Raw genomic sequence first — 27,436 nt, forward strand, 5'->3', positions numbered from 1 at the left:
AATTTTCTGCAGATTTTTCTTCTTAGCTTTGTGTATGTTTGGTTTGTTTATCACCGAGGACTGAAAATTTATACTAACAAAATCAGTGACCTTGATGAGAATCAGGAAGTAAGCTTACAGATGCTGCCTCCTTAACTTTCCTTAGGCTAATTCTCATTAAAAATTATTCCCAAGATGATTCTGAGGCTGGATTTACATAAGAAAGGAGAAGTGAGAATTGAATTTGCTGTTAATTCAGAAAAGGATTTCTATCTAGACATGTAGCATGCAAAGAGGAGGTTGAGGAAAAATCATTTACATAATTCTAGCAAAACTTCCCCCCAAATGAGAGTAATGCCAATTGTGGAAAGAAGTGAACAGAAGTAGTATCCAATCGTAAATATCAATTAAGTCAAAGTAAGTTTTGTGACTAAATCTAAAGAAAGAAATTAATTTGTTCATCCCTCGTTGGTGACTCAGTTAAATGAATAAACATTCTAAGCCTAAAAGCTAAATGGAAGCCCTACATATTCTTAAGTGCTTAAAACAAATATTGGTTTCAGAAACACTTACCGAGAAGGGAAACATTGTCTTGCGGTAAGAATCCAACTTTCCTTTATCAATGATCCTCCACAGATATGTTTATTTCTATGAGAAAGAGGAAAGAGAAACAAGTAACATCTGCATGGAAAGGGTGCCTGCCAATTAATGCAAACCTATGGCTCCATTTGTTACAAAATAAATGCATCTGAGAGGAAAATGTAGAAATTAACTCAGCTAGAATAAAATGAGTAATCATTTGACTGCAAAGATGATATTTGATGATTGTAGCATCAGCATTTTTTCATAATGTGATTACAATTTTAGGAAATCAACTTTATTTTTGTATAAGGAGCCCTGTCACTACACACCAACATCCATTGCCAACACACATGTTCACGTGTACGTGTCTCTATCCTTGAGAAAGCAAATATATCCTACAAAGATAGAATATTTAGAACAAACAAAAAAAAAACCACACAAAAGAACAACAAAAATAACGTAGACCTCTTTTAAATTCAGTGTCTGATTATAAAAATGCAAATTTGAGTTTTTACCTAAACCATGAAAACTATCTGGTGGTAGCAATATATATTTGTACACTATTCCCTTCTTTCATTACCATTACTTATTTTTGATACATTAACTTAGAACATCGCTGAGTTTGAATAAATTTCTTCAGCTTAAAACAAGCAATATAATATTTCACTTATAATATTAAAACAATTTTATAAGACACATCATCTAGAAAATTATAAAATACTTGTCCAGAATAAAAAAACACTAGTACATTTATTTGATGATATCCTAAATCTGTAGATGCGTTGTTTTTTGGCAGAGAAATGAAACAAGGAAAACTTTTCACAATTTACATTTCCAAAGATTACAGATGTTCAGTGCTTCAGAGGGTAATAGAAGAAGATTCCCAGACTAAGACCACAATTATTTATGGCCTCTACCATAGAGGAGGATGAGAGTATATATTGAGTTTTAATTTCTGTTCCTCTCAGTATGTGTTTTGGAAGAATAACTAAACAGCTGTTTTTACTGAGGACTTGGATTTAAAAGAAAAATATATTTATCTAAAAGTTTCATCTAATCTGATGAAAAAGAGTTTCACCTGCTCCTCTAAGGATGGAGACTTCCAAAGGAGTATTCTTATACATTCTCCCATGGGTAATAATAAATTTAGAAGTATATGCCCCCTTTTTTTTTCTGAAGTTATGAGATTTACAAAGAATCACTAATCCATTCAGATATGTGGATTCATGGAACATTTTCTTTCAGAAAGAAAATGAAATACTCTTCTTCCAAAATTGGCAGCCTTCATTAAATCTTTGTATTTCATAATTGGCTGTAATATTCTGTGAGTTTCACAATTCTGTTTCAATACTACACACCTAGGACAGCTACACTATAATTATCAACACAAATATTTGTAAAATTGATGGGTTACTCCTTGCAAGAAGGATATATTAAAAGAACTTTAGGACATCTTCTACCTGGTGTCTAAAGTCTTATGTATATTTATATCAAAAGATATAAACTCCATGCTTGCTAAGAATTGGTTTATTCATAAAAGAACTTTGGTTTCAAGTTGTCTTTATTCTATTTTAATGTCACTGTGGTTTAATTGTAGCAAAAGATGTACTTTCTTCCTCTACTCTAGGAAGTTAGAGGTAAAGGAACAAAAGGGGTCTCCAAAAAGAGGAGATATTCAAGTTGGTATTTGAAGAATGAGAAGGATTTTCCAGGCACAAAATATGGAGGAAAAAAGCTACAACATTTAGTGGGAACAACAGCTTAAAGGCTTGAAGGGAGAAACATAGGGTGTCTCGAAAACAAGGGAAAATGTGGTGAGAATTCAGGTGCATTTTGGGGTAGGTGGTATGATAAGGTTCCAAAAGAGACAGATACAAGGACACTTTAACATATTGATTACCATATGGCATAAGATATGTAGTATTTAGGAAGTCGTAAGATCAGATTTTAAGTTAACTCTATTTTCAATATTTAATTCTTCAACATAATTACTAATCTTATTTTTGTATGAGTATATTATGCAAAGTGATTTTACTGAGAACATCTTTGATTCTATTTTTTTTAAAGATTTTATTTATTTATTTGACAGAGATAGAGACAGCCAGCGAGAGAGGGAACACAAGCAGGGGGGGTGTGAGAGGAAGAAGCAGGCTCATAGAGGAGGAGCCTGATGTGGGGCTCGATCCCATAACGTGAGGATCACGCCCTGAGCCGAAGGCAGACGCTCAACTGCTGTGCCACCCAGGCACCCCGAACATCTATGATTCTTAAAAGCATTGAGAAATAGACATGTCAAGATTTTTTTTTTATCCATGGTGAATAGCATAATAGCAAAGCTATTCAACTATCAATATAGTTTATCTTTCTTTTAAATGATAAAATATTCTAAAACTTAAAATTATTGTTATTTTCATTAGAATTACAATCAAAAATTAGAAATTAAAAGCAAATGTAAAGTTTCTGATATGACTATGCATAGGCATGTTAGAAAATAAAGTCATAATATCCTAGATTAGGAAAATAATCACATGTGTATAACAACTACTACAGCGATATTAAGGTATAAGTAGTTTCTCTGTCTAGTTGTGTTTTCTTAATCACTCTGAAGTGTCACTTGTAATCAGACAGTGCCAACACATATGGGACCTCTGTGAACATTTAAAAAGTCACCATCTCTGAAGGCACAAATTGTAAAATCCAGGCTCTGTTTGGCAAGCATGATACGGTCAGTCTCCTCTTGTGTCCCACTCAAATGGGTGTCTTTGTGGATGGCACAACCATCCTGTTGGGAATTTGAATTTTGCAAATAATCCAAATACATACGATTTGTGTCTATGAATAATTACCTGTATTTCAAACTAACCATCCATCCTACATTAGTTCGCGTTGGAATTCCATTTACAACTCTTAATTGTTTCGTTTTGGCACAAGATATTACAGGATCTAAAAAGTAGACCAAACAACATTTTGACAAAATATTTTGAAATAATCAATGCCTCTCAGTTTTCTTAAAAGCAATGGTAATTAAAGAAATGTAACTACTGTAATTTTATCAGAAGAACATTTGGGGGGAAAGAAGGTAAGTATTATGACTGGAGTGTGAAATCAGGCCAAAAACGTTTGCTATACTCATCTAAGTAGACAAGTAACATAGAAAAATGAATCAACTCAAGGTATTTCCATAGTGAAAATGATTTTCTCACCAAGCACTAAGTATAGGCTCTTCAGGTCTAACACTAATTGTATTTCCTTCACAAATCTCAATATAAAATGAAACAATGTTATTTATAGTAGTTATTTCTAAATGTCAATGGAAATCAATAGCCTCAATTAAAAGCTATATTCTTTTATTACTTCCGAATTTTTATAAGAATGTAGAGCCATTTTCAAACAGATTATCAACATTGTATTTATTGACATCGTGTCCAGATGACATAACTGTTATGTCCAAATCATTATATCCAAATGACACAATATCAAATTCTTTGGAGTCAACTTTTCCTGACCCTTCTCCAAATTCCTTGCCTTATCTTTTCTACTCCTGTGCATTGTCTAAAATTTCCATTTGCTTCTTCAGCCTGGGACACAGTAGGTGGTCTCTTAAGTCAAAACACTTGAGTATCTTCCTTCAGCCCAAGAAGAATGTGAAAATCAAAAAACAAGCAGCTCCAAAAAAGATTTTCTTAAACTGAGGATTCACTGAACCTCCCAGTTGGTATCACCTTTTACCTAGTGGACCATTTAAAGAGCCTTAAAGATAAAGCAGGATAGATATACTGCATAACTTTCCGACCTTCTGATTTTATTCTTTCTAACTTTAGCATCCTGACTTAATATAAAGGATAGTGAATATCCATTACATACATTTTGCCCAAAATTACAAACAAGTTAAATGCTCTTTTCAAAGTTAAATATAACATCTTATATTTTCTGAAAATTGAATTTTGATATTCAGTATGTAGTTGCCTTTGTAACCTCTTTTACACATGCACATAGAAAAAAATTAATAAAAACAAATAAATTAACTTATTTTTATGATGGAAGTTAATATAGTGATATTTTTCCGTGAAGAAAATGATGACATCATTTCTGACATGTAGAGAGTCAAATAAACTATATATTTAAAAGATTACTTACGGTCTAAATTGACTATTGTAGGTGTGGTATCACCTTCACCTGTAAAAATAAATATATACACATATACACAATTCATACATACATATTTCTGTTATATAGAACCAAAGTTATATATTGAAATGCAAATGTCCATGAATTGGATAACTCCCTAAAATTTGTGACATTTTATTTGAAGATAAAATGCAATAGTATGCTTTTAGTAATACGAATCACTCTTACTAGGCCGTAATGAAGGTACATGCCTACTGGTATTGGATAATGTGAGGAAAACCCTATTTGATGACTGTGGAGACTCCCAGGTGTGTGGTTTGATGAGTGTGTTGGTAGCTTGGACTGAACTGCTGACCTCAAGGAGCCGTATCATTTTACCAAAATGCCTGACATGGCAATGAACAATCCATTGAATAGTTTAATGCTTATTATACTTTGCTCAGATCATTCATACAGATAATTTGGGCACTTAGTATTTTTTCTGAAAATAATTTTTTTTAAAGATTTTATTTATTTATTTGACAGAGATAGAGACAGCCAGCGAGAGAGGGAACACAAGCAGGGGGAGTGGGAGAGGAAGAAGCAGGCTCACAGTGGAGGAGCCTGATGTGGGGCTCGATCCCACAACGCCAGGATCACGCCCTGAGCCGAAGGCAGACGCTTAACCGCTGTGCCACCCAGGCGCCCCAATTATTTTTATTTTTTAATATGGGTTGAGAATAACTGAAACATCACATGTTTCAGAAAACTCTTCAAGAATTCTAGAAGATAGAAATCAATGTCACTAATGGAAAAAGAGGGATAACAAAATATAATTATGCTTTGTTAGAATATTTCAAATATTGCTTTTTCCACACTGTAATAAAAAAAGTATGGAAAAAAGAGGACTGGGAACTGCAAGTTAACTCTAACTAAAACCTCATAGCTCACTACTTTTTCATAACCTCCCCACTGGGGTTTAATAGCTGCAAAGAGAAAAGCTTGGAAGATGCTAGGATTTGAAAATATTTATGCAGTAATGAATGAGGCATAGGACATTTCCTGGAGTTTAATGTCTAACTGTTCAGAATTGATGGCATAGAGTTTAGTCAGGCACTGTTTAGACCAGCTGGTTATTAATCCCTGGAAATGCCCTGAGCTCAAATAAACCGACAACAAAACAATAATGGCATATGCATTCCTTTGTAATACATGCAAATTTGATTGTTACTTATGGAGAATCTCATGAGAATTAATATATGCTAAAGGGTTTTTATTTATGTTCATTTTCCAGATCTAGATATTTTAAATGAATAGGGTAAAGGCAAACATATAAATTTCATTATTTCCCTTTCCCTTTAGCTTAGCCTGGGGGAGGGTTTTGTCTTAGAGTCAGCTGAGGTCAGTGTTTTAGCTCATAGTACAAATTAGGATTGAGGCCAACTATGGTCATTAAAACATCAACAATATTGGTTTTTCCACTCAAATCAATTCCTTGAAAATTCTAAAATTAAAAACTAGATATTTATTCCTTCCGGTATTGTGATAAAAAAGACTAGGCCTCTCTATCCTTAATTGTATATCAAGTTTTCTATTTCTAAGCATCAAGTTAATAAGTTGACAAATAGTTCATTATTGTAATTTGCTGCAGGATTTAAATTTAAAAAAAATTATAGAGATTGTGTATTTGGGACTTTGATCATTTATAGTTATTCTATATTTATATATTTTTCCTTTAAACCAATATTTCTCACACTTTAGAATAAGCTGAAATATCACTTAAAATCAGATTTCTAGAGATTCTGAGTTGGTGGCTAGGTTATGAGTTTTTAAAAAGCATTCTAGGTTCTTCTATTGCACACTTTGAGCCAAACTTTGAGAAAATGCGCTCTAGGACTTTGCCATTTTACCATCAAATACTATCCTTACTTCTTTTTGCTCTACCACAGTACTAAAATCTGAAATTTATATATCTATATATACTTATCATATATATATTTATCATATATATATATGATACAAATTTTCAGTATTGATTCAACTTAAATTTGAAGGGAAACATGTCAATAATAAAAGTTATGCCTATGGAAGAATAGGTAAATGTTTGTGTGTATGTGGGTGTTTATATGGCCTCAGAACCAAATATGAGTTCTTACTATAAAAAACTTTCTTTAATGTATTCTTAAAGTTTCAACCAAATTCAGAACCTTATGGACATCACATTTCTCCAGGCAGATATCTATGTTTCCATTTTTATTATATATTTTAAAATGAATATATATATTTGTTAAATTATTGTATTTACATAAATGTCTCTACACTGAGAACTAACCAAAGGTAAAAAAAATATTGTTTACATTGCTGAATACCTAGCATGTTACAATATAGGGCTTTACACACAATAGCAACTCAATTTAAAATTATTAATAAATAAATAAATAATACAAACTGAGATGGAAGTTAAGTTGTCCAAGGCACTTACAGTGAGAGAACTGAATCCTTAACCTGGAAGTTGGAATTGAAGCTCTTAACCACTACATCCTAAGTATTTAATACTGAAGATTTTTCTAAGATCTACAAAGTGTGTATGTGTATAGATTAATATGTAGGCATTTCTGTAATTTTATTTTTACCTATCTGATAATCTTTAAAATATATGCTAAGTAATACTCTGTAAGCATATTTTTAAAAGAAAAACTTTTGTATGTTTTGTAATACAAATGTACAGTGTGAAAATGATTTATACAGTCTCTACAGTTAAATAAATAAGAACTCAGATCTTCTAAAGATAAATTTTATTAGCCTTTCACCAGCAGGAAAATGTAAATAAATCCTGACTACAAATATTAGTTAGAAAAATGACAGTGTAAAAATACTTATTGAAATTAATGTTCAGAATATATTGAAATAAAAATGAGTTATCTGCAGTAGCATTTAATCAAATACTAGCAACACTCTGCAGTCTTCCAATAGCACATTACTAATTTTAGTTTTAAAATGTTAGTTGAAAATATGTTTTGAAAGCATTTAATTAGAGTCCTTTGTCAGGTTTATAAACCAAATCACAGTTCCCCGAGATTCTACAGGAGCATTTTACTCTTAGCTGTGTATGTGCACTAGAACTATCTTAGAAGCCTGACTTTTTTCTTCTTCCTAGACCATTGGATATTTATTAGCCTCCATTATTCTTAATCATAAAGACTTCACAAAAAGGTACCATCAGGTAAAGCTAATATTTATAAAAAAATAATCCTTTAATCATTAAAAAGATATATGTCCCAGAGAGGTAGGTTTCTTTGCTTTGTAGTGTTAAACCTCGAAAGACATCTTCTAAAGAACATTTTCAGGCCCTATGCAAACTCTAATATGAGAAAAATAGAAAATTAGGAACACACGAATTACTTTGAAAGGCTATGATTACAGCTAATGAAATAAATATAATAATATGATATTTCTTTGCTAATCTATAGGTATTTATTTACCATTATAGATAATATACTTCTTAAAACTAGGTTGGGACGTTCCAGATCTTAATTATAGCCATACTAGATGAAAATCATATTTAAGAAGTTTGCCTTTTGGGGCGCCTGGGTGGCACAGCGGTTAAGCGTCTGCCTTCGGCTCAGGGCGTGATCCCGGCGTTATGGGATCGAGCCCCACATCAGGCTCCTCTGCTATGAGCCTGCTTCTTCCTCTCCCACTCCCCCCGCTTGTGTTCCCTCTCTCGCTGGCTGTCTCTATCTCTGTCAATAAATAAATAAAATCTTTAATAAAAAAAAAAAAAGAAGTTTGCCTTTTTATGCTAAAATTTTGTGAAACATGACTAGTGTTTCCACTTAAGGCACAAAATTATCTCTTTAATTATGTATTTGTATTTCATGTTTTAAAGTAAACGTAATTTCTTCAATCTAATCTTTTTAAAATGGGTGCTTTTGTTCCTATTTTCAAGGTAGTTGCTACTAGCTTTTCTCAAATGGAAAACATTCTTTTTTGATTTTATTGAGTTTTTAAAATTTTAATCCAGTAGAGTTTTTAAAATTTTAATCCCAGTATAGTTAACATACAGTGTTATATTAGTTTCAGGTGGTGTACAATATAGTGACTCAGTGGTTGTATACATTACTCAGTGCTCATAATGATAAGTGTATTCTCTAATCCCCATCACCTATTTCACTCATCTTCCCCACCAACCAAGAGAAATATTCTTAAAATAGGACTCTTACTGAACTTATACAAATATGTCCTTTTTAGACAGGAGACAGTTTAACATAGTGTTTAAAGATGTTTGTTAAAAACACAGATCCTATGAGGTATGTAGTCTAGTAAAATGGTCTTTTGCTACTGACACAGCTTTATATTAAGCCTTTTTTCACTCAATATCATATGGAGGATATACTTCCATCTCAATATATATTATTCAGTGGTACTCAGTGGGGATGACTTTGTTCCCCAGGGGAATTTTGGCAATGTCTAAAGATAGTTTTTGGTTCTCATGACTAGGGGGAGGGGTGATTTTATTGACATCTAGTGGGTAGAGGCCAGGGATACCACCAAACATTTTATAGTGCACAGGACAGCTTCCTACACCAAAGATTTATGCAGTAGAAAATGTCAATAATGCCATAGTTGAAAAATCCTGAGACATTTCCCCAAACTGATTTTCAGACAAGCTTTCCAATTCACAAAGTAACACAGTATTGAAAGACTCTGACTACCCAGACATTCGCTAATATTGAGCATTAACAATTATTTTCTTATTTCCCAACCTGATTGGTGAAAATGATCTTATACTTCTACAATTTCATTTTTTCTTACTATGAAGTTTTAATGTATTGTTTGTTTATTAATTATACTTACTGTTGAAGATTTATTTTCTTCATTTTTCTCCTAAATTATCTCATTTTTTTCTTATTAATATATAGGAGCTCTTTTATATGAGGTATATCAGACATATATATTTTACATATATCTTTTACTTTACACACTGATACTCTTTTAACAAAATCAGCTTTAAAAGAAACCATCTTTGACTCAGAGATGTTGATGGAATACTCTAGGCTTTTTAGTCTTTGGCTAGTACACTGAGAAGAAAGTGAAAGCAACACCATCTCAGGTCTGTCCATGAGCCCGTTACTGGGCGGGGACTTTGTTAGAGCTCTGCTATATTCACAGCCTGAACAGTTAGTATTGGGAAGGGGGTCTTTTCTGGTGCAGTCATATTACAATGGTGGCCATTTCTTACTTCTGGATTTCAAAGGAGGGTCTTCTGAGGAAGAAAATCTTCTTTAAAAGGCCAGCAAAGTGTCTCCTTGTCTATAGGAGAGATGGAGAAAGGTTGTGTGTGTGTGTGTGTGTGTGTGTGTGTGTGTGTGTGTGTGTTGCTGTCTGGAATGCATCCCCACCAGCCTCCTATATTTCCACCTCTGATTGAGATATCAATTTAAAGGAGATTCAGTGTATTTAAAATATTTCACCTGAAGAACTTCATTAAAAGTACTTACAACGAGAAATAGGACAATAATCCCATGGAATGAGAGGATTTCCTGTGTAACACCAGGGACCATGGGCATCATCATCAGGATTCCGGCAGTAATTCTTATTCAGCTTACTAGCATCTGGTTCCCAGAAGATATGCCTGCATAAACAACAAACTCTAAACATCTCAAGATGCTTATTGCATCTAACAGAAACAAACTGTCACAAGGAGATAAAATCCTAGCATGTAACTTTCATCGTGGATACAATACAAGCTTCTATTTGGTGTGAATTTTGGTTATTTTGTTTTAGACTTATTTTGTTGTTGTTTGCAGTTTGTTCTCTACTTGGGATTATGGAATAGGGCTACATAATTAGCACAGGTAAAATGATGAAAAATTTGTGATTTTGCTTCTATTTTATAATTACAGTGGTGAGGTGACAACCAACACCTCTATGCATAGAAATGGGGTAGAAACACTGCCAGAAAAAGAGCAGATGACAAAGAAGATCAAGGGTATAAAATACATAGAAAATGCAAGCTGTTGCAAAAGTATTCTTCATGTTTCAGAAACAAAAAGCATCACTACCAACATCATTATGACAAAGGACAGAAAGATACACTGAAAAACTAATCGTGTGCTAATGAAATAATTAAAATCTAAACTTTCAGTGATTATATAGTTACAATATATGAGTTTTCAACAGATAACTGAGTAACACTTTCTCATTTTATATCTTAACTAAGTTTATTACAAAAGAAAAACAAAAATACTCTTATTTTATTAGACCATGCCCAATCATAAAGCATCAGTATTTATATTTATTTTGATAAGATTAATAAAGCCAAATTCCAAATGGCCATCCTGACCAAGTCATGAAAACTATATAAATAACTGAGTTTATTTTGTATTATTAATTACTATCACGCTTGAATGTAATTAATGGATCATTTAAAAACTGGAAAGAGCTTGGCCAGGTAAAGTTGGACTGTCTTTCCAAACTCAGGTTCATTTTCTAAATCAATAAAAACAGCAAACACAAATAGTACTTACTGTGTGCCAGATTCTATTTTATATGATGTACACATATAACCTTAGACCAACCTAATGAGACTGGCTTTAAGATTATGCTATTTTATATTTGATGAAATAGAAATCCACAGAAAACAATTTTTTTGAGGTCACATGGCTTATAAGCTGTAGAGCAGAGGTTTGAACAAATGGCTTTTTCCAGAGTTAATGTTCAAAACCACCATTCTGTACTATGTCCTTACCCAATTGTAGTTTATTCTTAAACCAAAATGGTACCATGAAACAACCATTCATCAATTTACTGCAAATTGTTTTCAAATGACATTTTTTTTTTAAGATTTTTATTCATTTATTTGACAGAGAGAGACAGTGAGAGAGGGAACACAAGCAAGGGGAGCGTGAGAGGGAGAAGCAGGCTTCCCACCGATCAGGGAGCCTGATGTGGGGCTTGATCCCAGGACCCTGGGATCATGACCTGAGCTGAAGGCAGACGCTTAATGGCTGAGCCACTCAGGTGCCCCTCAAATGACTTTTAACTATTTCCGAATGTCCAACCCAAACTCAGTGAATTAGGAGTTAAAGTATGAGTTCCCTAAATAAATATGTCATATATTTCCAGTGGTATGTTGGTAATGTTTAAAAGGGCACTCTGAGATGTGTAGGAAGTCTTTATTTGTTGTCCTTGCTAATTTCTGAGGTATAAATTCTTCTGCCATAAAAATACCAGGTTTTCAATATCCAAATCTTCAGTGATTTCTGATGGCAGAATTGGTATAGTTGTCTCTCACAAGCCCATAAGAACTGGATCCACCAAACAGCAGTGTTGAAATTAGCATTTAATCTTAATCATGCTAAATTTCACTTAAAATTCTGTAATGATCTTTTTCATGACTTTTTATAATATGGTATTGACATTTGCTGTTGGCTGGCATTCCAGAGTGTGAGATCCATGAGGTTAGAATTCTGCTTATCTTTGAAATCCTAGAGCTACAGTGTCCAATACAGTAGCTACTAGCCACACGTGGCTACTGAAGAATTGGTATGTGGCTAGCCCAAATAGACAGGTGCTCCAATTGTAAATATATACCAGATCTTGAAGCTTTACTATGAAAAAATGTAAAAGATCTCATTAACAATTTTTTATACTGAATACATATTGAAATGAAAAGGCTTTAGATATATTGGATTAATAAGGAATATTATTTAAAATAGTCTTGCTGTTTATTTTTACTTCTTTAAATGTGGCTATTAGAAAACAAAAGCACACATGCAACTTACATATGTGAAATGCATATTTATGTTGGAGACCACTGCTTTAGAACTGTCACTATTTGTTTGTGAAGTAAATTAATAGGAACCATATCATCCACTAGTGAGTACATTTTGGAAGGGAATAAAATTAAAGTAGGACTAGAGGCAAAATAACTCAACCTCTTGGAGCCATTAAATTCTTATTCACACATATAGAAATATCTTCCACATAGGATTGTAATGGCAAGATAATAACTTATGGAAAGCAACCATGGCATAAGTACTTGATCAAATGATGCTAACCTTTTCTCCTTCTATTCTTCTCATATGCTATTCTGGGATTTTGGTAAAAATCAGTTTTATGTCATAAGTATGTCTCAGACTTCTTTAGTAATTTCAAACACACTAGCACTATTGCTAGGGTCAAGTGGCAGATAGTGGCAGACATACTTTTCTGTGAATATGTCCAATGTCAAAATCTCTAATTCTCTGAAATATATAGTTTTTTTCAATTACATATTATACATTCTTTTAGTTGTAGAAAAGTTTAATGTGTCAGAATAAAGCTATACCAGGAAACCTGTTTCTGTTTTTAATATTTAAGTGGATATTTAAGGTATATATGTCCGTGAAAATGGTCACTTACTGATTTTTCATGAACTGATGTTAACAATTAATAATTATGAGAACACAATCATATAATGTACTATTTGAAACACTAGATTTGCCACTTAATTATGAAATGTCTTATCAAGTCATACAGTTGTTTACTCAATATGACCATATCATCCTTGAAGGTGAAGCCAAAACTTATGCCCATTTTTTATTAATGTCTCTCATGGGCACCTATCACAGAACAGAACACATAGTAAATATTCAATAAAAGTGTGTTAGATTGAATTGCTTATTTAAAAGTTTGGGGGCGCCTGGGTGGCTCAGTCGGTTAAGCAGCTGATTCTTGATTTCGGCTCAGGTCATGATCTCCAGGTCGGGCAACCAGTGGGGAGTCTGCTTTAGGGTTCTCTCTTTTCCTCTACCCCTCCCCCCTTGCTTGTGCACACTCTCTCTCTCTCTCATAAATAAATAAATCTTCAAAAAGAAAAAAATTTGTTACATGAAAGGGCATACATTAAATAGAGTTGCACAGAATAACAAATCTAATGTTTTTTATTAGCTTATTATGATATATAATAGAAAGAAATAACAATGTGCATATCTGAATATACTATCCGCTGTTATCACTACATATTATGTACTGAAAGAAAGATATTTACACACCTGTGTAAGTCTTCCATGTTCTTCTCCCACATTGAACATGTTAGTCCAGATCGAGTTTTGGATAAATTGCCCATATAATTTTTGCCATTCCCACGATAACAATCTAAACATAAAATAAATGAAAGGGGACTAATGAACACAAGGAAGTATAGAACAAAAACATTTTTTACAAGCATGCAAATTCATGAAAGTCAATGTAAAAGTTGAAAACACTCTGTACAAATCAAAGATACTCAAATATTTCAGATTAAAGTATCTTCATTTTCAGTGAAATTTCTTCTTCCTTAAAATAAGGGTTTATGCATCTCATTATAAATTTTTAAAAAATCAAAAAAAAAATTAAATGAGTGACCCTTAGGGATACCAAAGAAATGAGAATTTTTAGAATGACATATATATATATATTTCCCAACATTTTCTTTGGAAAAATTTTGCTCCACAGAAAAGTCACAAGAATGATATAATGAACACTCATATACTTGTCACAGTTGTTGTGTTTCGTCTTTCTTGAGATTAACATTCTGAGTCACCCAAGCCAGCTGTTTTCAAATGCTTTTTAATTCCATTTTGTCTGATTATTTTCTCATGATTAAAAACAAGTTAAGGACAGGATTATGGCATAGATGATATTTTGTCCTTTTCAGAGCATTTTAACTTGTGAGATATGATGTCAGTTTGTTCCATTATTGGTGGTGAGTCTGATAACTTGGTTAAGTGATGTAAAGGAAAATTGTTGGGGTCTCTGAGATTGAGTAAGTATCTAATTTCCAAACAAATTTTCATAAAATCTCTGAGGCATACTTTGATTACCGTTCACAAATTAGTCGTTACTAGGCTGGTTTTAAAGTAGTTGTTCTTCAATTTCCTATTTATTTATTATCATTTTTCTGTAAATAGGAGTTTTCCTTTCTTCCCTTTCTTCCTTCCTTGTAAGTATTCTGTTACTACCACGGGTGCTGCTGCCACTGCCGCCACCGCTGCTACTACTATTAGTAATACTAGTGCCTGTAGTACAAGTGGGACTATACACAGAGACTCATGTCCTCTTTTTACTCAGCATGATATATAATCTATTCCTGTTGCTCATTCTGATACTCAAAATTATTCCAAACTTAGCTGATGGAAACTACTTCAAACTGGTTTCTGTGCCTTTTACTGTGTCCCACGTGGTTTTATTTTTCCCTTTTTTTAATGAGTAATTTGTGTCTTATAAAACATTGATTAAAGTGTCCATACTCCTAATTTTAAAATATCATAAAAAAGAAGTCAAGTTCTTCCAAACATGTGAGTTGCAGTTCTACATTTGAAAAGAAACACTATTCCGTATTTTAAAATAATAACACATATTTAAAAAGTGACTATTAAAACATTCCTGATTTTTATATGACTGAGAACTGTAGATTTGGCTGTGAAATGTTATCTACAAATATACATCAAGATTATTTCTGTTTTAAACTTGGTAAACTGGGTGCCTGGGTGGCTCAGTCAGTTAAGCATCTGCCTTCAGCTCAAGTCATGATCCCAGGGTCCTGGGATTGATCCCCATGTCAGGAACCCTGCTCAGTGCGGAGTCTGCCTCTCCCTCTGCCCCTCCCACTGCTCATGCTTGCTCTCTCTCTCTCTCAAATAAATAAACAAGATTTTTAAAAAAATAAAAAAATAAACTTGGTAAACCATAGTCTATCATCATTGGCTTTGTAATCATAATAAATAGGTACAAGTCCTAATAAAAATTTTAAATAAATAATTTAATAATTTGTTCAAGAATCAGTTAACATAGTGAAAAAGTAATATAATAAGTATATTCAATAGTCATGTCTTCAAATCCATGGATCACATTTCGTAATAGTACTATGAGGAATTTGGGCTTAAATATAAAAACTCAAATAGGATAGGATTTGATACAGATAACATAGCAGTCATTCCAGCACACAATAAAATTGCTTTCAGAAAGCATAAACTTGTAAAATCCAATGCTTGTACATAAGCAAAATATACCAATGAAAACATTTTCCTCTGACAGTGTTTTTTTGTTTTTTTGTTTTTTTTTGTTTTGTTTTTTTTGTATTAGGAATATTTAAATCTTTACCTGTTAGGTAGTAAATTCTTTAGATAGATTCTTAGTTAAGAAAGTAATTGTGCAATGCAGTACTACTGCATTACTGCTTTTTTTTTATACATTTTATACATTTTTTGGGTTTTTTGCATATATGTTTTCTATATTGGAGGAAGAGATCCTCCTCACCACCACTACCCTTTTATTTGAATAAAGGCTATAACATATTTTTTTTCCTTCTTAGTAAACTTTTTATTTTAGAATAGATTTACTTTATAGGAAACTTGTAAGTTGGTACAGAGTTCACATACCACACAGTTTTCCCTACTTTTAATATCTTAGATTAGTATGATAGCTTTTTCATAACTGTTGAGCCATACTGATGCATTATTAACTGAAGACCATATTTTGGTCTTCATGGTTTCAGAAATATCTTTAGTTGTTAACCTAATATCCTTTTTTGTATTCTAGGATTCCACATGATACCACATTATATCTAGTTGTCAAATTTGCTAAGGCTCTTCTAAATGTAACAGTTTTTAGACTTGCTTATTTGATGACCTTGTCAGTATTGAGGAAAATTGGTCAAGTATTTTTTGAGCATTTTTTTAAGGATGTATTTATTTAAGGAGGGAGGGGAGAGGGAGAGAGAGAATCTCAAACTGACTCCCCCAAAGAGCACAGAGCCTGACGCAGTGCTCGATCCCACTATCCCATGACCATAAGATCACGACCTGAGCCGAAATCAAGAGTGGGATGTTTAGCCAACTGAGCCACCCAGGCACCCTGGTCAAGTTTTTTGTTTTGTTTTGTTTTGTTTTTTAGTGTCCATCAGTTGGGTTTGATGTTTTCTGCATGATTAGATATGGGTTATAGGTTTTTGAGAGGAAGACATGAGGTTTTTTTTAGCACTTCTTAACTTGCTGGTGAAAGATATTCCAGCCTCACCTTGTTCTTTGCTTGTCTCAGGCCTCCTGGAATCACCGATTTCTCCAAGGGGCCTTTGTTTATTTTAGTGATGAAAAATAAGCAGCAGATATGAAATAAGTGCCAAGGGTGCTCTTGTTATATGTGAATTTAAGCATAATTTCCATGTGTTTGAAGGGACTATATATATATATATATATATATATATATATATACACTATTTTTTTAGAAATCTCAACGTATTTTGTTCATTACTTAAGTTTTTTCGTCCTTTACTTTTTAGTTTCAGAATTTTTATATACTAAAAATATTTTCTCTTTGTCTGTAATATGCATTTCAACACTTATTTCCAAATTTGTCATTTGTCTTTTATTTAACTATGGGTTTGGGGGCACCTGGGTGTCTCAATTGGATAAGCATCTGACTCTTGATTTTGGTTAAGGTCATGATCTCAGAGTTGTGAGATGAAGCCCCGTGTTGGGCTTTGCACTCGATATGGAGCCTGCTTAAGATTCTCTGTCTCTGTCTCCCTCTGCTCCTCCCCCCGACCTCCCACCCTGCTCCTGCTCTCCCTCTCTCTAAAAAAAAGTAATAATAATAATTAAATTAAATTAAAATAAATGAACTAATGAATGTGTGTGTGTGTGTGTGTGTGTGTATATATATATATATATATATAGTATGTGTATATATATAGTATGAATATATATATATATATAGTATGGGTGTGCATGAGTGTTTGCCTCTGTAAGTTTTTAATGTAGTTCATCATTTTTTTTCCTTTACTGCCTCTAGATTTTGAGTGTTAATTAAAAAGCTTTTCACTGTATCTAAGTTAAGAAGGGATTCTTCCAAGTTTACTTCTAGTATTTATATGGTTTCCTTTTTTACATTCAGATCTCTTATACATTTGGAGTTTATTTTCAGGTATGGTAAAAGGCATGGACTTAATTTTATCATTTATAATTTATCCATTATTATATTTTAAAAGTTCATTTTTCATCCAGTGATACATAGTGCCACATTTTTAATATAATAAATCTCTGTAAGGAGTCTGTTTCTGCCCTCTGTGTTTTTTCTAGTTGTCAATTTATTCATTGCACTAGAACTAAAGTCTTAATTTAGTTAACAAATAGTATACTTATGTGTTCCATAGTATACTTATGTGTTTATTTTTCCAAGAGAACTACAGAATCAGTTTGTTTGGTATCAGAAAAAGATTTATGGATCTATTTATTAATATCACATTACATTTTAAATTAACTTAGGTAGGGGTGCCTGGGTGGCTCAGTCCATTAAGCGACCAACTCTTGATTTTGGCTCAGGTTATGATCTCAGAATCTGAGATCGAGCTCCAGGTCAAGTTCCATGCTGAGCGTGGAGCCTGCTTAAGATTTTCTCTCTCCCTATGCCACTGCCCTTCCCCTGCTAGCGCTCTCTCTCTAAATTAATTAATTAATTAAAAATTAGCTTAGGTAGAATTGATGTATTAATGATGTTGAGTTCTCATATCAAGAACAAGCGATGTTTTGCCATGTTAAAGTACACTTTTGTGGCTTTCAGTGGTGATTTTAAAATTTTATTACTTTGATTTTGCACATTTCTTTCTAAATTTATTCCTGTTTCCGTTTTGTGCTCTTATAGATATAGCTTTCTCCTTAATTAAATCTTCAAACTCATATATGAATGCTACCTTAGTGAGTTTTTTTATTACTTTAATTCGGTTTTCAAAGTATATTACTATTACATCATTTGCATAAATAAAAATCTTTTGCTTTTTTACCCAATCAATATGCTTTCTTATTTATATGGGATAATATCTTCAATACAGTGTTAAAGAGGAATATGTTGACTATGTTAACTTATATTTTGAATGTATATTGTAAACATAGTATTCATTCTTATTTTCTTTTTTAACTTCCTATGAATGTCTGTAATGTTTCCCCATCAAGTAATATGGATAAATGCTTTTGTGCATGTGGGCATGTCTATGTGTCTATATGTGTATATGTTAAAATATGAATGTACATTTTAAGAAAGTCTCTGTCTTTCTGTTTATATATAGATATAGATAGATATAGATATTTGGAAATGTGTGTACAGTGTGTGTATTCCAGAAATTCTTATTTGGGTACTTTTATGAGAAAGGAGTGAATTTTGTAACAGGAATTTCAAAATTTGTTGACATTTATCATATGATTGTTTTTCTCAGATCTAAGATGAATTATGTTAATGGGTTTCTAAAACTTTTGAATCATTTTTGTTCTTAGACTAAATTCCATTCAATCATTATGTATTATTTTTTAAGTTCCTTTATTGGACTGTTCACTCAAATTTCATTTAAAATTTTTATATTCACAAATGAGATAAGTTTACTGTTTTTTTTTTTTTCTGTGTTACCTTCATTTTGTTTAGGTATTAATATTATAATTTCATCACTACTGATGGAAGTTTTACTATATTTGTTAAGCTACATAGTAATTTATGTAGCATTGAGATTAACTGGTCTGTGAACGCATCTAGGCACAGTATATTTTTGATAGAACAGTTTTCATTAATAAATTTCCATATTTCTTCTGTAAGAATAGGTCTAATTCTTCGACTAATTGAATTGACCAGGGTCGATTTGAATTTTGAATTTGAATTTTCCTAGTAAATTATTCATTTTGTTTTTATTTTCAAAGTTGATGACATGAGGTTCTATAAAATAGTCTTTTATGTCTTCTAATTTTCCTGTTTCAATGGTTATTTCCCCCTTGGTAATTATTATTTTATATTTTTGTCCTTTCTTTTTTTTCTTGAATCAACAAAATCTATTTTGTTAATTTTTTTCAAAGAACCATCACTTTGCTTTATTCATTAATTCTAGTATTATTAGTTCTAGACCTTACCAATGTCTACTTTATTTTGGTTGTTTTCCTTTTTATACTACTTTTGGTTTACTTTTTTCCCCAACTCTAAGTTTGAAATTTCATTCACTTTCTTCATTATTTATGATATTAATATAACCATTTAAAGCTATAAATTGCATCCCATTTACCGCTTTAAGTGTATATTATATAGTTTAATAAGTTGTGTTTTAAAAGCATTTTTAAAGAAAGTCTGTAATTTCAGTTTTCATTTGTAATAGTTATTTAATATCAATTAGAAGAACATTCATATATATGCTAATTCAGATGCTGCAAGATTTAAGCAAAACATTTCTAATACATCAATCACATGTGTTTATATGTTATCTGGAGAAGGATAAGAGCAACATCCTTTCACGTGTGTGTATGTGCATGTGTGCATACATATCACATATTTAACAATGCATATCATTAGCCTGGCAGTATCACACAATGGCATAATCATTAAAACATCACAGCTTTATGTTGGATTATTACAGTGTCTCTTAAGTGGATTTCTTCATTTTTAAGTTGCCCGCCAGAACCTAGCACATTGTTACATGTATCAGGTATAATATATTGTTAAAAATAACGTAATATATTGTTAAAAGTAATGGAGAGGTCATTTTAAAGAAGCTTATATTCAATCCCAGCTGAGCTAATTTGAGAATTTAGGCAAGTTATCTGAATTTCATAAAACTGATTTCTTCATCTATTAATTTCTAGATTTATTAGATAAGCAATATCATCAGTTTAACCTGTACAATCTAAAATTCTCATATTCTATTACCTAATTCTTTGGTAAGTGATATATATGTACCTAAAAGCATCTTAATATACACAAGAAACTTATTAAACAATTGTTCTCATTTGCCTCTATCTCAAATTATCAGTGCATGTTTAAATGAACAAGACAGGGACAAAGAAGATCCAGCTGGTACTAAACCTCCTTTAAACATTGTTTTCAATTTTATTTCCAACTGACCTTTAAAATCTGCCAAAGAACAGTGAAGTTGACTGAAAAGGGATTCAACCCCTCTTCCCTCTACAACTTTTAACAGTTGCTCTGAAAAATGGCACTGCAGAAAAAGTTAAAGGATGGAAGAAGTATGTATAGAACAATAAATCCATGAAATGGAGCTTTAAATTTGGCTTGGGCTTTTTAGGATGATTTAGGACTGACCATGACCATCATAATTAAATTTATGGGAAAGAATATGATCATTTAAAAATCATAACCCTCAATTCATTATATACTAATAAAGGCCTAGATTCCAACATCATCATTAATCTTTGACAAATGATTTCTTTTTTAAACCTATTTCAATCCCACTTTCTCTACTGCTGCTCCCTGAAACAATGATCTTCAATGGCATCTATGTTTCCAAGTACAATCGTGATTTATCCCAAACCCCACTGCTACGCATCATCTCCACTGCTGACCCCAGGTCCACATCACTCTCCTCTCTTTCCTGAATTACTGAAACAGCTGCACAATGAATTCTCCTGTTTGGGAGAAGTTGTCAGAAGTTCAGAAGTTCTGGCTGTTTTCCATAATGCACCAGAGTCATCCTGTTAAAACTTAAACCAGACAGATCATCTAATTTGTCTTTTTGGGACCCCACAACAGAGTCCCTTCTCTTTCAGAATAAAAGTGTAAATCCTTCCAATTCCTACAAGGCATATGTGATTTTAGCCCAACTCTTCTCTAACCGCATCCCCTGAGATTCTTCCCCTTGCTCTGTACCGGCCACAGTGGTGTGCGCGCTCTTTCCTTTACCTTCCTATCTCATGCCATTTGCACTTGCGGTTTCCTCTATCTCAAATACTCTTTACAGATATATGCACATGGCATATGATGCTTTTTCCAGGTCCTCCTTAAGTGTTCCCTTGGTATGTCAGATCTTCCCATACCATTAAAATATGAAATAAAAAACCCCTCTCCTCTAACCCTGGACATTTTTCTCTCTGGCACTTACCACAAATTAACTTATTCCCACTTCCATTTTGCTTCTTTTATTCCTGTTTTCTGTTTGCTGGAGTTTCTGGAGTTCCACGGAGTCAGAGAATTTTATTTTGTTTCCTAGTATATTCCCAGTATCTAAAATGGTGCCTGGAGCTAGTGTATGCTCAAATAAATAAGCAAGTGTTGAGCAAATGAATGGATAAAAGAAATGCAACTTCAGACTTGGTGATTTTGTTTGTGAACCAGCAAAACCAGTGCAACAAGAAGTAGGTCCCTCTTGAGGCATTTCCCCTGAATTTAATCGTGCCCACCCTGCAAAATGTCAGCTATTACCTTGTCCACTTGACACATCACATTTTGGAATTTGGGAGCAGTAGCCAACTCGGATGTTTGGATCAGTGGTAAAACACCAGGGTGACTCAGCCCCATCTGGATTTCGGCAATAATTTTCTCTTAGGTCCCTATTGAGAATAAGCATGTTAATGTAAATTGCCTAAGTTCTTAGGAATGGTAAGTTAGTGCTATTACATTTCTAGAATCCCAGAATGCATGCATGTTTATAAATAGAGTTCTAAGTTTCAGATTTAGGATAGTTATAACAATTTAGAATTCAGTATACACAACTGACATTGCCCATATTACTGAAATAAAGGCTGTCAGTTGTCAGTATTCTTTTCATTCCACAGGCCTGGAGTTCCCCACAAACACTACTGCTTCATAAAAGGGAAAAAATAGTACCACTTCATTTTTCTCACTCATTCTCAATACTTGGACTCTCAACTATTACAATTTTTAAAAACTGGCCTATTATTTATTATGTTTTCATGGCCCATATATAATGTAGATGCAACATGTATCTCTCTTTGCTGAAGAAAGGCTATTATGAATACCTGTTAACTATTCTCATTTAAAATGGAAGTTCTACCTATTCAAATATTTGATACAAAAAAACATGATAGCTATTTCTTCCTTGAATTCTGTACTTTTTTGACTTAATTTGCTGCATAGATTTCTTTCCCTTACAAAGTACTTCTTTATTGATTTACAAAAGTTTTTTGAAATCTTTATAAATATTTCTGTAAAATTAAGGCCTTTGTAATACAGAAAACCTAACTGTAGAAGAAATTGTCAATGTAGTACATGTACACCTTTATTTTAGCGGTGATTTAATTAACATTGAAAGTTCTCAACAAGGAAAAATTTTGTACTAATATTCTCTATATGTAAAATAATTTTACCTTAATATAAAGTTCACATTAAATAAACTGTGGACTTCATGATTTACTCTTCTGAAAAATGTTCTCTAATTTGAAGCAAGCATGGGTTTTCTCGTCACAGACCCCTGGCTAGTAATTTAACAAAATTAATATTCAACCCATTGGAAACTGCATTATTTATATCACTTAGGTTCAATTATAGAAGTACTACAATTTTATTAATACCCAAGCTCACCATTAGAAATGGAGAAGTTTTTTAAGGAAGAAACTTGGATTTATCTATAAAATCAACAAGTTAGTAGGTTATCTAGTCAAAATAGGTCTTGACACAAGTTGTGTTAGGATGAGAACAGTGATTGCCAATAGTTAGAACCATTGGACAGCAAGTGTTCGTAGTTACAACCCATATTAAGGTTGTTAGCCTTCTTATAAAATGGTAAAATTATTAAGATAAAGAAAATCTTCTATTTCTTTCAATTTGCACTTATATTTTAAAAATTCATGGTGGTATAAAATATGTGCATTGAGTTTTACATCAAGTTTACACAAATTCAATTGCTTAGTTAAATTCTTTTGAATATTTGTACATACACAATTTCTTATTTGAGTATCATTACCAGTCATTAGAAATTAACAAAACTTGTGAATGTCTCCTCTGTTTATTTTAACTAATCTTTTCTCATGTTCTTTGCTTTCTCTACTTTGGTATTTATTTCTGAGGTATGAAACACATGGGTCAGGAACAGAGAGAATTGCTATGAAGAAAATGAGGGAAGCAAACCCACAATGATGAGTAAAAATTTGTCATTATAAAATAATGAAAAAATAATAATATGAATATATACTATCTAAGCAAATTCATTGAATTAGCTAAAACAAACAAACAAAAACACCTATAAAATATCTCCTCTGTCTGGTGGATGGGCCAACTAGCGCTCATAATTCTCCATCTTGAAATGTTAAGCTCTCTTATTAAAAGCCAATTACATAAAGCCAATATATGTTATTTATAGGTGCTATTTCAGCAAAGCCACTATAAATGGCACGTGTGTTATAAATTTCAAAAGCAATCACTTTATGTTCCTCATAACAAGGTGGACAATTTAAAAACACATGGCATTGTGGCTGTTCTGTGTAGCAAAAGTCAGGTGGTGAAAAAAAACAGCCATGGAGAAGGTACATAATATAATTGATATTCAAGGGCAGTTTCTTTGGCTTGATTCATCTAAACCATTGTTTTACTTTCCCACTCTTGAAAGGAAATCTAGAAACAACAGAAAACATATTTAAAATTTTAAAAATAATATTGTTTGAAGGCCAAAAATGAATCAGTTTATATTGTTGATTGAAATCAATGTATGCCTCTTCTTGTGAAAGAAAAAAAAATGTAATTTCCCTTAAAATGAATGTGAAATTTTAAGAAGGCACTAATTTGAAACTTGCCTGGCTATCATTACTGTTAATGATTTATTAAATGCACCTGCAAAATCAAAGCTGTGATCAAAAACCTAGGGATGTGTTTCCCAAAATATGGTACATCAAGCATCTGATTCAAAATCACCTAGAGTGTTCATTAAAATGCATAGTTGAGGTCCAGATCTCAGACCTAAGGAATCAAAATATCTGGGTGGATGAATCTGCCTTTTAACTTCTGATTGTCCTTAGGCACACTAATGTTTAAGAATGTTAAGAATTACTAACACAGAAATTAGTAGAGTAACCATTCCATCTCATTTCCTGAAGAGTCTGAATTTTTTATATGCCTATTATACTCACTTGCACTTGAAATTTTCAGGAGTTATGTCATGCTGGTGAGGATACTGGGAATCCCAACGCTGACATGGAATTCCATTCCAAATAGTATTGATGGTGCCCCGGTAACCTTCTCCTTGACCATGAATGCATTCAGTTGTTTCCATAGGGACATTTGTGTCATTCATAGTACTGTGAGCTATTGGTAAAAAGAAATATTAAACTTAAGTAAAATCTTTTAATCTGTCATCTACCCCTTAGTTTTAATTTGCACATGTATTACTAGGGTTTTCTGTCACATAGGTTTTTATAAAAATTGAGTAGAATAAAAAATTCAAGTTATCATTATTGCTATCTCACTCAACCTAAAGGAATGAGTTAACATGGTGGACTCAACTGTAGGATTTCTCTGCTTATGAAATGGAATATTCTATCTTGGCTTTATTTAGACTAGTTTGAAAGAGCATCATATAATAGCACTTAAATTTCCTGGATCTGTTTACTCATTCATTAATATTAGATATAACATATTTCTATTTATTAATATTTTTTAAACTTTTTTAAATCAGTTTTCTTACCTTAGAAATTGAAAAACATCTATAAGTAATATAGTGACCATGTAGGGAGGTTAAAAACCACTATATTGGGGCACCTGGGTTAAACATCTTTCTTTGGCTCAGGTCACCATCTCAGGGTCCTGGGATGGAGCCCCATGTCAGGCTCCCTGCTCAGTGGGAAGTCTGTTTCTCCCTCTACTAATTTATTTATTTAAAAAAATAAATAAAAAATAAAAAGCACTATGTTGTAAGTTTGGCCATAAAAAAAATAAGAAAGGGAAAAATTAGTCTAGAGAAGTTATTTTTTTTAAAATCAATTTATCATGATTATGATCTCCATTCCAATTTTCTTCTCATTCAAACACTAAATGGTATATTTTTGAAAAATTCTTTAAAGGTGTTTTACTTCCATGTATCACTATAACTAATATATGCTTAATAGACACTGTTTCTTTTTTTGTTTTTAAGATTTTTAATTTATTTATTTGAAAGAGAGAGAGCACAGTGGGAGGGGCAGAGGAAGAAGCAGTCCCCGCCCCCCCGAGCAAGGAGCCTGATGTGGGACTCGATTCGAGGACCCAGGGATCATAACCTGAGTGGAAGGCAGACACTTAACTGACTGAGACAGCCAGGTATCCCTAGACAGTATTTCTGAAATGACTATACAATTAATCCTAAAATTAGTTTGTTTAAATACATATAAAAGTCAGTAATCGTATTAACCATGGTTTTCCTCCAGTATGATAAATATATTCTAAGCTGTATGTTAATTTTGTAATCATTAGCATTAAAAGAAATTAGTTGTTCCTAGGCAGATTTATTTCATTTCTTTTTCCTAGTCCAAATACAGTTCTTACCACATTTCATGCAGATCATAAAAATCTCCTTAACAAAGTAAAAAAAAAGTACAAACTTAAAATTTTACTACAACTTGGATTTTTTCTTTTGTCTTTAATATTTTTTCAAACAAAATGTAACTGAAAACTTTCTAGAGCAACTAAAATTCAAATAAAATGTATTTCTTTCTGGAACACCTGGGTGGCTCAGTCGGTTAAGCATCCAGCTCTTGATTTCGGCTCAGGTCATGATTTCAGAGTCATGGGATTGAGCCCCACATGGGACTCCCTGTGCAGCAGGGAGTCTGCTTGAGATTTTCTCTCTCCCTCTCCCTCTGCCCCGCCCTCCGCTCACATGTGTGCACGCACACTCTGTCTCTCTCTCTCTCAAATAGGTAAGTCTTTAAAATGAATGAATGAATGAATAAACAAGTAAATAAACAAATAAATTTCTTACAAATAATTACTCTTTATGGGGCTTAATGTTTTATTTCACTGAGTTCCATGCAAAATAAGTAGAACCTAAGTTTGGAGTTATTCTATGAAACTCAGAGAAAAAGGAGGAAGATTAATTAATGACCATGTCAACCACTGGAATATGTTGTATAAACAGATTTCCATAAATTGTCCTTAAAATAACTTTTCTTCAGTTCCTTTTAAAATATGTTTTTATTTCTTATGTATCTACTGCAGGGAATGAAAATTTGGCTCAGAAATACCTTAAATTAAAAGGAACTTCAAATGGAGATAAGCAAAATGTCCAGAGATTAACCCACAAAGTAGTCATTGAGAGTTGATTTCTGAGAATTAATATATACTGATATTGGTTACATACATCAATTCAGGAAGAACAAAATTCATTGGCTTGGAAGAAATGACTTGTATAGAAAAAGTTAGTGCTAGTTAATCAAGTCATTTATGATTTTAATATTAAAGTTTTTAGATTAGGGGCACCTGGGTGGCTCATTTGGTTAACCCTCTGCCTTTGGCTCAGGTCATGATCCCAGGGTCCTGAGATAGAGCCCAACATTGGGCTCCCTGCTCAGCGGGGAGCCTGCTCTCCCTCTCCCTCTGCACCCCCCTTGCTCATGCTCTCTCTTTCTCTCTCTCAAATAAATAAATACAATCTTTAGAAAAAATAAAATAAAGTTTTTAGATGAAATAGAAAATAAGATGGATTTTCTAGGTCCTCAGGAACTATATTTTATCAAAACAAATGCCACCAAGCTACTACATTTCTGTTGATTTAATTGTTAAATGATTTGAGGATATTGGGTGTATGTGGGGGGGGCATCTTTAAAAGGTGATAACTTTAAAACAGTTAAGAAGTCAAGCTTGTACTGACATATTTCATATCTAGTTACAAAACTATGATGTAAAAAAGACAAAAACAAGTGTCTCCAGGAACTTATCAATTCATTACCTCAACATTTTAAGAAGAAAAGCGTTTTTTGTTTGTTTGTTTGTTTGGTTTTTTGTTTTTAGAGAAGCAGGGACCCCAAAATGGGACTCAATCCCAAGACCCTGGGAT

The 27,436-nt window shown here is 32.6% G+C and overlaps 1 protein-coding gene across 5 annotated transcripts in view; it reads right to left on the reverse strand.

The window, feature by feature from the left end:
* HGF (hepatocyte growth factor) overlaps window positions 1–27,436 on the reverse strand; it is a 79,006-nt gene that overhangs the window by 12,226 nt on the left and 39,344 nt on the right. For all 5 annotated transcript variants that reach the window (XM_044386039.3, XM_026504617.4, XM_026504607.4 and 2 more), the window contains 7 exons: window positions 24,537–24,711; window positions 21,877–22,004; window positions 13,707–13,809; window positions 10,170–10,303; window positions 4,699–4,737; window positions 3,408–3,504; window positions 553–627 (listed from right to left, as the gene is read on the reverse strand). In XM_044386039.3, coding sequence (XP_044241974.1) covers window positions 553–627; window positions 3,408–3,504; window positions 4,699–4,737; window positions 10,170–10,303; window positions 13,707–13,809; window positions 21,877–22,004; window positions 24,537–24,711 — 751 coding nt within the window. The remainder of the gene's footprint in view (window positions 1–552; window positions 628–3,407; window positions 3,505–4,698; window positions 4,738–10,169; window positions 10,304–13,706; window positions 13,810–21,876; window positions 22,005–24,536; window positions 24,712–27,436) is intronic.

The sequence above is a fragment of the Ursus arctos genome, unplaced genomic scaffold (genome assembly GCF_023065955.2).
Source record: "Ursus arctos isolate Adak ecotype North America unplaced genomic scaffold, UrsArc2.0 scaffold_3, whole genome shotgun sequence".
NCBI lineage: Eukaryota > Metazoa > Chordata > Mammalia > Carnivora > Ursidae > Ursus > Ursus arctos.